The sequence below is a fragment of the Budorcas taxicolor genome, chromosome 8 (assembly GCF_023091745.1).
Source record: "Budorcas taxicolor isolate Tak-1 chromosome 8, Takin1.1, whole genome shotgun sequence".
Lineage (NCBI taxonomy): Eukaryota > Metazoa > Chordata > Mammalia > Artiodactyla > Bovidae > Budorcas > Budorcas taxicolor.
In genome coordinates, this window is record NC_068917.1 from 66,194,694 (window position 1) to 66,210,484 (window position 15,791).

A 15,791-nucleotide genomic window follows, 5' to 3' on the forward strand; every position below is an offset into this window, starting at 1 on the left:
GTGCTCACATGAGTATTGGAAAACAAAGGCTAGTTCTTTATTACCAATAATGACATGCATGAGTCACATACTGACAGAAAGGAACCAGTACTGACTCTTCAAAACCTCAATGGGCTTTTCATAAATGAGACCCACAGAGCGGGAGGGGCCCCAGAAGTTGCCTGTGCCTGTCAAACTTGGGCTGGCATCAGCTTCGCTGAGAGGGCAGGTAGAAACACATATTCCCGGGCTGCAGGAACCTGGCTCTTAGGGCTGGGGGGGGGGCCCAAGAAACTGCATTTCTAACAAGCTCCCAGGTGATGCCAATGATGCTGCTTTACAATTTATACTCTGGGTAACCTTGGTCTAGACAGAAACCCAGGCTGTATATTGGTACAACTTGGGGAAGTCTAGTAACTCCTACTGGCCAGCTCCAGCCCAGGAGGTGTGGGCTGGGTTACTTCTTGTAGTTTTCAAAAGCTCCCATTTGATTCTAATGGGCTCTGATTGTCAGCTCGGAGGAGGACCAGGTGGCCAGGCTCCTCATTTTACAGACAGAAGGGTGTGTCACAAATGCTCCTGAGGCCCAGTGAGAGCAAGGCCTTCCAGGTGAGCACAGGCAGTGGGTGGCAAAGCTGAGCTCTTTTCTCCCTCCAAACGCAGCCTGTATTTTTCCCAAGATGGTCCGGTAAGGGGGGGCTGGGAACAGAGAATGAGGCTACAGCTCCCCTCCCCTATCTGGAGAGCAGTTCCTAGAATAGCCCTGGTGGTGAGGAGGCAGGTGGTGGGGCTGACACCTGAGAGGTACCACTGGGCAGAGACAGAATCACAGCTCAGGAGACAATACCATTTCAGCACACCCCCATTCCACAGACAAGGAAGCAGAGGCCCTGAGAGATGAAGTGCATGTGTGTTAGTCGCTCCGTCGTGTCTGACTCTTTGCAACCCCATGGGGTGCAGTCTACCAGGCTCCTCTGTCCATGGGATTCTCCAGGCAAGAATACTGGAGTGGGTTGCCACTTCCTTCTCCGGGGATCTTCCTGACCCAGGGATCAAACCCGGGTCTACGGCATTGCAGGCAGCCTCTCTACCATCTGAGCCACCAGGGAAGCCCTTCATCCCAGCAGGGAAGAGACGAAGAGGTTTGCCAAAAGGACCCACAGCAGGTCAGCGGTGAAGCAGGGAGTAGAAGCCTGCTCTCCTGCTGTGCCTGCTGGCCCCGCCACCTTGGGCTCGCTGCTGTCTGCACGGGCACGAGGGCTCATGACCCAGGTAACAGGATGGCAAATGCAAGTTTGGGATGAAGAACTGGAAAAGAGGCACCATGATCCAGAGTAGGGTGAGGTCACAGTGCAGGATCTTCGAAGGACATGTCTGTGAATGGGTTTTACACATATCAGGGGTTTAAAAAGTATGTGAGGGGGGACATGGGGGATAGAGGAGATGAATCAAGAAGAGGACTTTTGGAAAGTGGTGTCATGATGTTATCTCACCTCATCTCCAGGTGAGAGGATGGGGGATATGCTTCCTCTATGACCTCAGGTCAAGAGGGAGGAGGCTTAAGGAGAACACTCAGATGGCTTGAATGCTAGGCTCTCTGCAGCCTGGGGACTTGGTGAGCCTATGTCTGACTCTTGCCTGAGAAACCCCAGGGAGGATGACAGGTCAGCTGCTCCAGCGTGGAGAAGAGGGCAAGCGGCTACAGCCGGATCAGTCTCCACCCCTGAGTGTGTAGGAGTGAAGGATGTATAAGTGCCTCCTGAGCAGCAGTGTGGGCTCCGGGTGAGGGAGGGCTGTGCCCAAGGCAAGCTGGAGAGGCCAGCCCAGGAGTGGGGCACTGCCACGTGCCTGGGGAAGGAGCTACAAGTGGCCAAGCAGGGGAGTATTTTCCCATGTTGGGGACGCTGCAGGAGAGTAAGTCCCAGTAATGGGGGCTTTGAAAATCCCACAGAAGGACTCCATGAGAGCCTAAGGTGAAAGTGAAAGTCGCTCAATTGTGTCCGACTCTGCAACCCCATGGACTATACAGAATTCTCCAGGCCAGAATACTGGAGTGGGTAGCCTTTCCCTTCTCCAGGGGATCTTCCCAATCCAGGGACCGAACCCAGGTTTCCTGCATTGCCGGCAGATTCTTTACCAGCTGAACCACAAAGGAAGCCCAAGAATACTGGAGTGGGTAGCCAATCCCTTCTCCAGCGGATCTTCCCAACCCAAGACTTGAACCAGGGTCTCCTGCATTGCCGGCAGACTCTTTACCAACTGAGCCATGAGGGAAGCCCATGAGCGCCTAAAGGGCCCGCTTATCCTCTCAGGAGCAGCAAGGTCAATGCCGCTCCTGGCAAGTGAGGTCTTCCTGCCCCTTCCACCACTTGAAGCCCCAACTCTGGAGGGTTCAGAAACCTTGGAGATGGGATGGTGGGGAAGAAACTCAGCCTGGCAAGACAGAAAGGCAGCTAGCTCATCCACAGCTGCTCCTCTCCCAGGGCAGGTGACCGACTGCTCAGAACAAGCTGGGGGAGGGAGAGGAGCTGCCTCTGAATGCAGTCTGGGGTTTTGAATGTGATGATTGACCCCATGTATTCGTCGTTGACCAGACAACCTTCTAAGTCAGGAGACTTGCCTGAATTTTTCTCTAGGAGTAAGGGAAAATAAGTGCCAGCTGTCGGAGGAGTTAAAAAAGACCAGTGTGGGGAAAGCTCTCTGAATGCTTCCTAAGGGTTGAGTTTGATCAACACGGTGTTTACAGTCAACGACACGGGTGGCAAACGCTTTCCTTCCACACGAAGGCAGGGCTCCTGTCCTCTAAGGGCCTCTCTGAAAACAGCAGCACTGCATCAGGCCCTTCCCTGCTTCACTTTTCTCTTTCAAGGGCTTCTCACTGCCCACAGGTTCAAATTCCTAACTGTGGCTCCTGCCTTCCCCTGCAGCCTCCTCTTGTACCCTGTCCCCATGGACCCCTCAGCAGCTGAACTCTCCCCTCCCTCACCCAGACCTCCCTGTACATTGTTCCCTCTTGGAGATGGGTAACCGCTCAGCCTCTGCCTCCCTCTCAGCCTCCAGGTCTTGGACCAGGTGTCACTTACTACACTGACCCCTCCCTGAGTGCTATACCCCAGCATCCCCATATGCACCCAACCAGCCCTTATTACCCCGTCTTGTAAACAATTTGTAAAGCGTCTGATCTCCCCAGGAGGCTGAAGGTGTTGGGGGTTTGGGTTGGGAAGTGGGGGAGGGTTGTGTTTAGCTTGAATCCCCAGCAGGCAGCCCAGCGCCTGGCTGTACAGCAGGCGCCTAAGAAGTCTTTTAAGAATAAATACTGGGTGAACACTGCAAATACTCTGCGACAGAAGGAGCCATTACCTTCTTCTTCATTTTCACATTTTTGAAGATGGCGTGGACTCTCCATGTCTTTGCAAACATTGCCCCGAAGGCGGTGGTGTAGCCCACGGTGAGAATCCAGGTCCTGACCTAGAGGCCATGAGAAAACAGAGGGTCAACATCTCCCAGGTGGATGGACCTTGTCTTTTATGAGAGTGTCCCAACAGTGGGACTCCGGATGGTAGGGGCAGATGCTCTAGTTTACATATGGTGGAGTTTCACAAGCATCAGCAGTCCTTCCGTCACATGTCAATCTGATAGACCTTCAGTTCTATCGATCACTCACCAGACCCAGGGCCCTAGGTGCAGAGACATGTGAGATTCAACCTCTGCCTTCCATGGGGCCACAGCCCAGTCACTGAGAGAGCCACAGAGGGTCCCCGGGACCACTTAGGGGCTACAGACCAGCCTTCCGGTCCTCCCTTCCTCCTTTCCTTCCTTGACGGCCTTTTGCATGCCTGCGAGGTGACCATAATTGCTGATTTCTCTGCCTCCTCACCCAAGTCTCTAGGAGACCAGGCGGCCCCAGGAAGCTCTTCTACAGTTCTCCTTGCTCCTGGGGTGTCGACAGTGGGGAGGGGAGGGCGCTGAGCCATGGGGGCTGAGATGGGGCAGGACAACAAGCTTGTATGGCCCTTCTCTGGTATTAGTGACCCGGCCACTCTGCTAGGCAGGGCGGGACTCAGCCAGAACTGGCCCCGGGGACACCAGGCTGGCAGCTGCACCAGCCCAGCTCCCGGCCGTCATGAGGGGATGCTCAGTGATGGGGTGGAAGGCCAGAGGGGAGGGGCTGTGACCCTCCCACTCCCACCTTGGGCCTATCTCTTCAGGCCTTTAGAGAAAGACAGGAGGGATGCTGCCTGGATCTAGCCTTGGTCCCTGAGCCCACACTTGGACCTGGGGTCCTTGCTTAGGACTAAGGTTTTATCTGGCTCTCACCTGATCCCCAGGACTAAAGTGTGCCCTGATCCCTGGCCCCAGGCTGGTGGCTGCCAGAAACCACCAGCCCTGATAAGAGCAGAGAGCCTGATTCCTGCAGGCGGGGGTGGCCGGTAACCATCTGTTAGGTCGTGGGGGCATCCTGGGTGCCCACTCTCCACCTGCACTGCCATCGTGGCCAGGCCCCAGCATCTCCTGAGTCCACCCTCATTGGCTGGCCTAGACACCCTCTAAGACCCAGGAGACGCATCTCCTGGGCCCCCAAACATGGCCAACCCTGGGCTGTGTGCCACTACTTTCTGGGGCCTCCCACTCACAGGGACAAAAAGGCTGTATGCTCTGTGAGCCCTGGTTCTAGGCGATGGTCTTTCCTCTGCTCTTCCTCAGCTCTGCTGAGCGGAGTTAACCTCTGAAAGGCCCCCACCTGCCTCGGCTGAACTCAGAAGGAAGGTGGGTATATTAGGGAAGAGAGAAACGGCTAGGGTGGACAGGTCAGCTCTCCATGTCCAGAGCCCAGCAGGTTTGCTAGGCCTCAGCGGCCCATCCAGCACAGGGCTGTGGGCAGTTGTGTAGGAGGTTCCCAGATATGCTCCCTTCATGCAGTCCCTTCACTCTGCCTTTTAGCAACATGTCTTCCCAGCTTCTTCGAGACAGAACATTTCCCCTTTCCATTTTATCTGCAAAAATAGGAACTGGCTAGGGAGATGGAAAGACCAACACCCTAAGGAAAGACAACAGCATTATGCGACTGGTCAGAAACACAGACACATGAGGTGTGAATGCTGATAATGGTACGGGTGAGGACTCAATCTTTTTTTTTTTTTAATAAATTTCAAAAATTTCAGACAGGCAAGAATGAATCACAGTACTCTACAGAAGGTGTAGGATGACCATATTATAAAACAAGGATGCAAGAAAAGTAAGCAGAACAGAGATAGGGAGGGAGTCAATTATTGGGAACTTAGACCTGAGCTTATTCAGTGATAAGATTTCACATCCCTAGCCTGTTGGGAGTTACATAGGACCTTACAGGTCATTTCATTCATCTGTTCATTCAATAACGATTGCTAGGTCAGAAGCTAAATATATAATGATAAAAACAAATGAATAAAACAACCACCACCAAAACCAGGGTGATTTTTTCTGGAGTCATCAGTTGAGTGAGAAAACCCCTTTGTAGATGAAGTAATTGAGACTCAGGGCATTGAGGTATTTCTCTCAACCATGCAACCTGGCTCCAGAGCTAAGACTAGAACTCAAGACCTTGACCTAGTCCAGCCCTTTCTCCTCCACATCCTGCTTTCTGTCTCGCAGAGAGCCTCCTGACCCCAGTCGGGTCCACCCTGCCCAGGAGGCAGCTGCCAGCACAGCACACCTGGGCAAGCAGCTGGCCAGCCTGAGAACACTTCCCTGGCTAACTTCAGTACACTTTGAGAGCTAGTGGTTGTGTGAAGACCAGTGGCCTCCAAGTGTTTTTGACCATGTTCCTCTATCAGCAAAAACCATTTAAAATATGAATACATACAGAACAAGGACATTTTAAAAAGGACGGTAAGAGATGGAATATTTTTCTTCAGAATGTGGCAGACAAAGACCTCACACTCTGGGTAAAAGTATTACTTCAATATGCTAGGCATTATTATATTTGCTTTGACTTATGCTTTCTCTGGGGTCATTATTTTCAGGCCACTTGTCTACTCTGTAGGGCCAAACTCATTAAGACATAATAGTACAAATGAGTTAAGTTAGTTGAAACTCAACGATATACATTTACCTGGGCATCTGGAAACTGCAATATGGTGCCATAAACTGGAAGAAAAGAATGGGGTGAGGATCCTGGGCAGAAAAGAGGGAACCTACAGGGCCCAAGACCTGCTGGCAAGGTTCACTTAAGCTGGTGTCTGAGAACCTGGGTTTGGGGAGGGTCCCACCATTTGCCCAGTGATAAGAGTGACTCTGTGCCTGAACGGTTTGTGCAAATAGTGTGTTTTATGCCACAAATCTGCCTTCCTTCTGAGAGCCTGGAGTTTGGGTAAGTGTTTGGGAGAGGGGACCTAGGTGACTGGCCCCCAGTAAAAACCGTGGGCGCTGAGTGTCTGCTGAGTTCCCTGGTATACACTTCATGGGCTGTCACAAGTCACTGCTGGGGAATTAAGGGCATCGATGTGACTCCACTGGGAGAGGCTCTGGGAAGCTCGCACCTGGTTCCCCGTGACTTTATTCCACGAGCCTTTTCACTTTGCTGATTTTGCTTTACCTTCTGTCTCTGTAATTAATCGCTGCTGTGAGTACACGTCTATGCTGAGTCCTCCTAGAGAATCACTGAGCTGGGGCTCATCCCGGGACCCTGGACACAATGCCCTGGGGCTGGCTGGTGTCACAGCTGACCAACCACTCCGTCCTCAGGAGAGTTCCTGCATGAGACCACCATACACACCCACTGCCATTAGATTTTAGTAAAGCTTAATTTCTTTCATTTTCTCTACATGTAAAGGAAGTAGAGGCTGTAATATATTCTTCCACAGCCTCCCTGGTGGCTCAGACAGTAAAGAATCTGTTTGCAATGCAGGAGACCAGGGTTCGTCCTTGGGTCAGGAAGATCCTCTGGAGAAGGGCATGGCAACCCACTCCAGTATTCTTGCCTCGAGAATCCCATGGACAGAGAAGCCCGATGGGCTACTGTCCATAGGATCGCAAAGAGTCAGACAGGACTGAGCGACTGTCACCTTCAATTTCTTTCATTTTTTCTACATATAAAGTAAGAAAGGCTGTAATATATTCCTCCACAAGATGATCCCAGGGGATTCACGTCCCTTTGGAGACAATCTGGAGCTCTTCAGACAATGATGAAACAGTAGAAGAAATATTCTGAAAGCAGGAGAGTGGGACCCCTACCAGCAGAGCCACCCACCTTGGGCTGCCTCTGCTCAGGGTTACCCCTGGGCTTGGCCTTTGCAAAAGGAGGTAGAATTTCTCTCTCCACTCTGCCACCATCATTTTAAGATGGAAATAGACCCTGGGGCTCAGTCCTGAATCCGCTTTGTCCTAAGAGTGTCCTAAAAGTCCCTGGGTTATCATTCCCACCTTCAGGCGTCAACCATTCTCCTTGTGCTGACAATTCCCTTAGCTTTTTCCCAGCTCCTACCTCTCTTCTGAGCTCCAGACCTGCATATGCCACCATCATGGAGACCAAGGTGACACTTAGGTGTTTACCAAAGCTTCACGCTCTGGAGCCAGAGCTGAGCCCATCAGCCCTTCTGCTGAGTAGCTCAACTGCCGGCCGATTCAGGCAGGGATGGTGCCTTTATCCACCTGTCACTGGAAATAGGGACCTGGAAGTCCCCCAGGAACCCTCTCCTCTCCCCCCACACTTTCCTATTCAGTCCCCAAGTGCTTCTCCTTCCCCTTCCCATGCTCTAAGAGGTGGGGCCCCACACCAGCACCTCCCAGCTCCTTTGCTTTCTGCTTTCTGTCTTGATGGAGGGTACCATCAGGAGACTGGAGCGGGCAGGAGAGAGAAGATGGGGTGTGCACTCCCTGTGGCCACAGCATCTGTGCCAGCTCTGGCTGCAGCTGGGCTCCATTCGTGGTCTGGCCTCTCTGGGTATAGGAAGACCCTCCTTCTTTACCCCTTCAGGCCCAGGAGTGGTGAGGGCTTCCTGCGATGGCCTCTATACCAGCTTCCTTAACCCCACCCACACCGCTATAGGTGGTCCCTTCACTGCGCCTCTCTAGTGAAGCACCCAGGTGGACTCCATCTGCTTCCAGGACTTTGACGACAGTCTTACTCCCACGTCTCTTGTTGGTAACCCCTTCTCTCTGTTCCCGTGGTGTCATCCAGATGAGCCATTACGAGCGGAGACTCTGGAGACTGACAGAAGTTCCGGTCCTTTCTCTGTCACTTACCATCTATGTGAACCTGGGCAGGTCACATAACCTCTTTGAGCCTCAGTTTGCTCATCTGTGAAGTGGGGGCAACTAATGTATCCACCTTCGTGGTTGTGTGGATGAGATGAACGAAGGTGTGTAAAGGACTGAGGTTCTTAATCAAGACTTGGCTTTCGTCCATGTATTCCTTATCACTGCTGACAGGAAGATGGCACGAGCCTCCTGCCCCTCGGCTCACCTGCTGCTCATCCATCAAATACCCCCCAGGAGGAACAATCCTCCACAGCAAATCTCAGCAAGTCTCCTTGAGTTTAAACCCTTTATTGCCCCATTGAGCCCACAGGTTAAACTCCAGATTCTTAGCAGTGTGCCCTCCATCATCCACACTGCTCCTGCTACTCCCCACACAGCATTTCGCATCCTAGTAATCCCACACTGCTTCAGCATCCCTGCACACCACACGGCTCATGCTGGGGGCCTGGAACTGGCTATTTCCTCCACTCAGAATGCCATCCCCGCTAAGTTCCTTCGCAAATTTTCATGAGTCCTCCAAAACCTGGATTCACAGGCCACCTCCACTAAGAAGCCCTCTCAGGTCTTGCAAGGAGGTCACAGCTGCCTCCTCCCTGTGACTTCTGTCCTCACCCATGTCTCTGCTGTGCTGGTCACACTGAGATCATGTCTATTTGGTTACCTGCCTGCCTCTCCTGCAATATGGTGCAGGGCCTACACTGCCCACCTTTAAATCTCTGGACCCAGCACTGAGGGGGTGATCGGGCTAGGTGGGCTCGCTTAGGAGGTAATGAGAGCTCTGTCACCAAAAATGTGCAAGCACATGAAAGGAAGACCACAGAGGGAACTGAAGCACTGAATGGCAAAGGAGGCTGAGCTTATGGCCTCAGTGGTCCCTTCCTCGCAATGAAGTATCTGTGAGGTAGTGAGCTCCCCATCACTCCATGGATTCAAGCAGACCTTGGAAGACCCCGTGTATCAGGGTGTTACCGGGCATTTCCTGCACTGGGGAAGTTTTATTTGATTTCATCCCATGTATCTTCCTTCTGGGTGGTTCTATGATGCCAAATAAACTAGAAGGTTCTGAAGGGCTATAATGATTCTGTTTCTAATTGTTGTTGTTAGTTGCTAAGTTGTGTCTGACTCTTTTGCAACACCAACCCCTGGAGGAGGGCATGGCAACCCACTCCAGGTGCCAATAAAAATCTCATGGACAGAGGAGCCTGGCAGGCTCTAGTCCATCAGACCACAAACAGTCGAACACAGCTGAAGCAACTGAGCACAGACTAGCCTACCAGGCTCCTCTGTCCATAGGATTTCTCAGGCAAGAATTCTGGAGTGGGTTGCCATTTCCTACTCCCGGGGATCCTCCTGATCCAAGGATCAAACCTGCATCTCCTACACTGGCAGGAGGATTCTTTACCACTGAGTCCCCCGGGAAGCCCCTGTTTCTAATACAAGTCTACTGATTCATCAACCCAAAGTCTTAAACATATTTATTCTAATGAAACATAATTATTCTGATGTTACAGTCTTTCTTTTTCTCTCCTTAGCCATAAAGTTTCCTGGCCCCTCTGCACCCATGATAGCAACCATGGGGGAGAGGACCTTTAGGCAGGCAATGCTCATTAGTCTCAACTATGAAGAAGGACAAAACAGTGCACATCTCCAGATGGAAAGAAAATCTACACCTGAAACAATTGTGTTCAGACGCTTGCTCAATTGATTTTGGGAAGGCCTGCCTGGCACAGTGAAGGGCTTTCAGTGCTCTTTGGGGACTAGCAGGGAAAGAGACACAGAGCCCCTCCCACAGTTCTGTTCTTCCAATGTCTGGGGGTGGAGGAAGCTGTCTTGGCTGGATGGATGCTGGGTGGTGGGGGGCAGGCGGCATGGTTAGCTGTTTGCCTGCTGTCCAGAAAGGTTAGAAAAAAGGGCCTTTTGTTTCATTCTGACCATCCACCCCAGATGATCAATAGTGAGAAGGCAGGCAGGGGAGACCCAGACTATCCAAAAGCAAGCCCCAGACCTCCATTACCATGAGGTGCTATAACCTGGAGCTGAAAGGCTAGGGTTCAGCCTGGGATCTCCAGGGCCTGCCTTGTCTTCCTGGGGAGAATGCAGGTGCTGGAGAGATTCGCAGTGCTTCCAAACGCAGGTTGCCTCTGAAGAGCATGCTCCAGAAGACTCTGTCTTACCCGGGGTCCTTTAAGTAAGATCTGCACTGAAAATCTTTCCAGGGTTTAGAGTACAGCAAAGACTTTCTGGGCTTCCCCGGTGGCTTAGTGGTAAAGAATCCACCTGCAGGAGAAATGGTTTCAATCCCTGGTTTGGGAAGATCCCCTGGAGAAGGAAACGGCAACCCATTCCAGTATTCTTGCCTGGGAAATCCCATGGACAGAGGAGCCTGGCGAGCTACAGTGCACAAGGTCACAAAAGAGTCATATACTACTTAGTGACTAGACAACGAGAGCAAAGACTTTCTGGGGGAACAATTCCAGGGCTCATGGCACAAACAAGGGTACTTTGGGACTCAAGTTAGGGCCAATGGGGTATCTTAGGAGCCCTGGTGCAAATCAGAGAAAGCCGCCCCTCTCTCTGAGAGGAAGAGTTTCCAACAGGAACCCCTCGAGACCCTTTGTGAAAGATCCCCACCTCCATAAGACCTACCAGCTGAAGAACTCGATCCAGAGAGCAGATTACAGTCTGAGCTCAGCGCCTGCCCACTCCTGGCACTAACAGCCTTATGCAGTGCACAAAACACACACCTGTACTTGGTGGCCTTGACTCGGGCTCCCTTCTCCCCTGCCCCTCGACAGCCCTGGCAGTGGCTGGAGGTGGGGGAGCTTCCTGGAAGCACCGCGTGGAGACGGGCAGTGGAGACAGGGGGGTGTGGGGGTGTGCTGGGGAGGGGGTTGTGTGGCTCCACGCAGCTCTGTGGACTGAAGATGTGGATAAGTGCGTGCGGGGGCAAGAGCAGAAGTGAGGCAGGCAACAGACAGGCCCAGGCGGAGCAGCTGCAACTAGTTTAGGCTCCGGGCGGAGCAGCTGCACCTGGGCTCCTGCTGACACGTCAAGATACCAGCAGGAGCACTGGATCCCGATCAGGTGAAAGACAGCAGACACAACATCTTCATTCTCGTGGCCAAGGGGAGGGCCCAGCCTGATGCATGCGCAGAAGAGGCCCTCACTCTAGGGGCGGGCCAAAAGGAGGAGGAGGCGCCAGCTCCTAATGTATCCTGCCAACCTCCCAGGAACCTTTGTGCCAGAAGCCATCTTGGCTGAAAGACGCGCGTGCCCCCAGGTCAGGACCCTGAGTCAGATCAGATATGGGCACAAGCGTGATGACTGGCCAGAGGCAACAGGAAAACTGCCCCCCGCCCCATACAAGCAACTTGAGCCGCCCCTATTGCACACAAAACACTCTTGAGTTCACCCATGTGCTCTTCCACACATACTGGGCTTCTAATAAACACTTTTATCTTTTCACAGTCTTGGTCTCTGCTGAATTCCTTCTTCAGAGAAGCCAGACTGAGGTCCTTATTCTAGCCATTCCACCAAGGAATGAGAAGGGGAGGTGGATATGCCATCAGGACTGCAGCTGCGAGGGAACTTGTGAGCAGACAGGAGGCATCTTTCAGGACTTCCAGAAATAACGGCAGCTTATTCTGAGGGGGTCTCCTATTTTAAGTTTCCCCTGATTGGTCCCTCTGCATCTGGCCCTCACTCCCTCATGTAGGCCTGTCTGCATCAGGGCCTAAAACACACTGAATGGGAGTTATTTAACTACATCTTCCCATCTGCACTGTGGACTCCCTGTGGGCAGTCATCTGTGTGTCTAGCTCTGGGCCTGCAGAGCCTGGCACACAGTAGGTGCCAGGGAAATGCTATCACATATATGAATGAATTGTAAGACAAGGATCAGGGCTTGCAGTAATGCATGTGAGGGTGTGTGGGATGAAGGGACATCATCTGTACGTTTGCTGGAGGGTTTGCAGAGCCCCTGGCACTCTCCTCAGCCCCCTCCTCTGGAAGCTAGAGGTCTAGGGAACTTTTCACAACTAAAGGCCCTGGATGGCAGAGCACAGAGGAGACAGGGGGTGGGAAGGCTGCAGCCTGCCCAGAGTCCTAACTGGTTGAAACAGATTTTGTCAGCACCAGTCCCTGTAACCACAGCCCTAAGTTGCTCTAAACCAGCCAGGAAAGGCCACCATCAATCCTTGTGGGCTTCCTCTGGGCTAGCTTTCCAGCCACCTTCTGAAATCACAAAGCTCTTTATTGTGGCCAGTCACAAAATCATGGGATCACATGCTGAAACAGTCCCCAAACCACATTCTTACATCAGATTCTCTCTCAACTGTCTCAAAAAAAAAAAAAAAAAAAAAAAAAAAAAATTTCTCCAAGCAAAAAAATAATCACAGATATTTATGGTCTTTCACTTGAAAACATCGCTAATTCCTATCACTCTTCAGTTTACTGGGAGGTCAGTTGGGTGTTCCCAGGTAGTCTTGAGTAAGTTATAAAATCCTAGTATCTCTGGGGGGCTTCCCAGGTGGTGCTAAGTGGTAATGAAATTGCTTGCCAATGCAGGAGACATGGGGTCAGGAAGATCCTTTGGGGGAGGGCACGGCAACCCACTTAAGTATTCTTGCCTGGAGAATCCCATGAACAGAGGAGCCTGGCAGGGCTATAGTCCATAGGGTCAAAAAAAGTTAGACATGCCTGAAGTGACTTATCACAGCACAACGCAGCATCTCTAGGAGGGCTGGAAGAGGACACTGTGCTTCCAAATCCAGTACCTGTACCCCCCACTATTTCAACCCTTCCTAGTTGCTGCCCATGCAGAGCTCGTCCATACACCTGTGAGAGGATGGATGGCTAAAAGCATACTCCAGGACTCAGAACCCAGCACTCTGTCCTGTGATGGGATGGATGGCCCTGCTTCTGAGATTCCGAGGTGGAGGTCTATGATCCCCTTTCCTCCTCCCACTGATCCTCACGGGACAAGGTTTCTGGTGCTTCCATTGCTTTGCATCACTGGTTTCCAACAGACAAACTCAATAATAAAGCATGGTTTCTAATCTTGACCTTGCTACTCTAACTGTGGTCTGTGGAGGCAGCAGCAGCACCCCAGAGCTTATTTGAGCTGCAGCGTCTCCGGCCACCCCAGACCTAACAGTCACCTGAATTCCCCAAGATCTGCAGGTGATTTATGTGCCCTTTGAGCAGCAGTGTCTGTGCAGGCAGAAGTTAAGATGGTGGTTACTCTGAGGAGAAGGGTGCAGACAGTAGCTGGAATGGGGTAGGAAGGGCTTCTGGGATGCTGTTAAGGGCCTGTTTGTTGATCTAGATTCACAGTTGAATCCAGTTTGCGAAAACTCACTGAGCTTTACATTTATGAAATGTGCATGTGTGTATTTACTTTAATAGAAGGTTAAACAATAAAGGAGTCGGGATTCTCAGCAAGTGGAGGTAGCTGGGAGGTAAAGCGGAGCTGCATTCCTCTGTGCTGCCGTCAGAGCAGCACTGGGCTGAACTGGCTTATGCAATGACTGGGGACTCACGTCCAAGTAAATGCCCTTGGAGGTCTCACGTGCATCATTCTTCCCTCCCTGACAGCCTGCCTCAAGGCTTCTCTCTGCACTCAAGGTGGCAGAAGAACAGCAGCTGGGCTTTGACTTAGGCAGGCCCTGAGTCTGTCCCTGATCCAGATCAAGCAGAGCAAGGGCATAGGAAGATGGAGGTTTTGCCATGGACATACCTACACCAAATCAATCAGCATCAGCCTCAGTTTTCCAGCCTCTTCTTCATCCCAAGTTTGCTCTGTTTTATTTGTAACTCTCTTAGAGGTGTCCAGAGGTAAACACAGTTGTCCAGACACAGTCTCATCACTCATTCATAACGATGGTGACTAGTGCTTGTTGAATCTTATGTGACAGGCTTTACATACACTGTCTCATTTAACCCTCACAATCCTATGAGAATGCCCATTTTACAGAGGAGTCAACTAAAGTTCAGAGATGTTAAGTAGCTTCAAGTCACACAGCAGGGAGGTAGTATAGTTAGGATTTGAATGCAAGCAGTCTAATGGAAATTCCCTTATACACCAGGCACTATGATATTACTTTGGGGATGTATTAAAAAATAAATGAATAAATACACTAAAACAACTGAATTATACACCTTAATAGGGTGAATTTTAGAGTATGTGAACTATTGTCAATCTCCATATCTATGTGTTCCACACCTATGGATTCAAACAACAGGGAACCAACTGAAAACATTTTTTTAAAAAAATTCTAGAAAGTTCCAAAAAGCAAAACTTGAATTTGCCACACCAGCAACTGTTTACATAGCATTTACATTAGATTTACAACTATTTACATAGCATTTGCATTGTATTAGGTATTATAAGTAACCTAGAGATGATTTAAAGTACATGGGAGGACTGCATAGGTTATATTCAAATATTACACCGTTTTACATAAGAGACTTGGACAACCTCACATTTTGGTATCCGTGGGGGTTCCTGGAACCAGTCCCCAGTGAATACTGAGGGATGACTGTATACCCCAAGTTTAAAAAATCTGAATGGACAAATATTTTGGTTGAGATACATATTGTTCACATCTCTAAGAATGTAGTTGACCTGTTTCTCCTGGTATGAACCAGCTAACAAAAAAATCAAAATATTTCTTTAAAAAAATGAATGAAATGTCCCAGACATCTCTGTAGTCCGACAGCTGGTTCCATATTTCAGCCCCGCCACCTAGCCATGCATTAGAGCTTTGGCTTTCTCTCTTATGAAGCAGGGACAGTGGACCTTCCGTGGAGGTGGCTGTGAAGATTTGAAGGAGAGGCTGCACCTAGCGGCTGGCCCGAGGTGAATCACAGCGGAGAGTGCTCGTTTATGAGGGCACAAGCTTGCGGGGGGGCACATGGCACTGCCAGGCGCCTCCACGCCCAGGAATGCTCTGGGCGCCCCTGCAGCTGTGGAGACCCGCACTTGACCGAGGCCCACCTGGGTCTTCTTGCCCTCGCCTGCAGAGTCCTTCCTTACCCCTCCACACTGTGCAGGGCTTTCTGCCCGGGATTCCACAAGGGAGGCAAGCACCTTGTTTCTTCCCCACCTGCCCTGCTCACTCTCTGGGCTGCCACGGGCTGGGATTGCTGAGCTGCGTGAGCGAGTGTGAGGGCTCTCCATCCCCCTGGCACCAGGGCTCTGGCCCACACCCAGCACTTTCCTCATAGGTAGCTCTGTGCCCACAGGGGCCACGTTGCTATGGCAACTCCACTACCCACACAGTGTCCAGGGAGACAGCACGGTGTAGCTGGAGCTGTTAGCAAGAGTTGCTGAAACTAGGCTGGGAAGATGCCAGGAAGGGTCAGAGGGAACGGGGGATGGAACTGAATGTAACTGCTTCCCTAGCTCTGTGTGTACCTGTGTGTGTCTGTGTGTGTGCACGCACGTGTGTGAACGTGTGCTCACGGATGCACTCACCCCACTGCCCTTCTGAGCAGAGGCACAGCCCCTAGAGAGGCACAGTCCCGTGACTGTCATGGGTTGCTTCCTGAGGTGGCGTTCACTGTTTATCTGT

At 51.4% G+C, this 15,791-nt stretch overlaps 1 protein-coding gene across 1 annotated transcript in view; it reads right to left on the reverse strand.

The window, feature by feature from the left end:
• GABBR2 (gamma-aminobutyric acid type B receptor subunit 2) overlaps window positions 1-15,791 on the reverse strand; it is a 367,577-nt gene that overhangs the window by 56,214 nt on the left and 295,572 nt on the right. Inside the window, exon 12 of the mRNA XM_052644771.1 lies at window positions 3,340-3,447. Coding sequence (XP_052500731.1) covers window positions 3,340-3,447 — 108 coding nt within the window. The remainder of the gene's footprint in view (window positions 1-3,339; window positions 3,448-15,791) is intronic.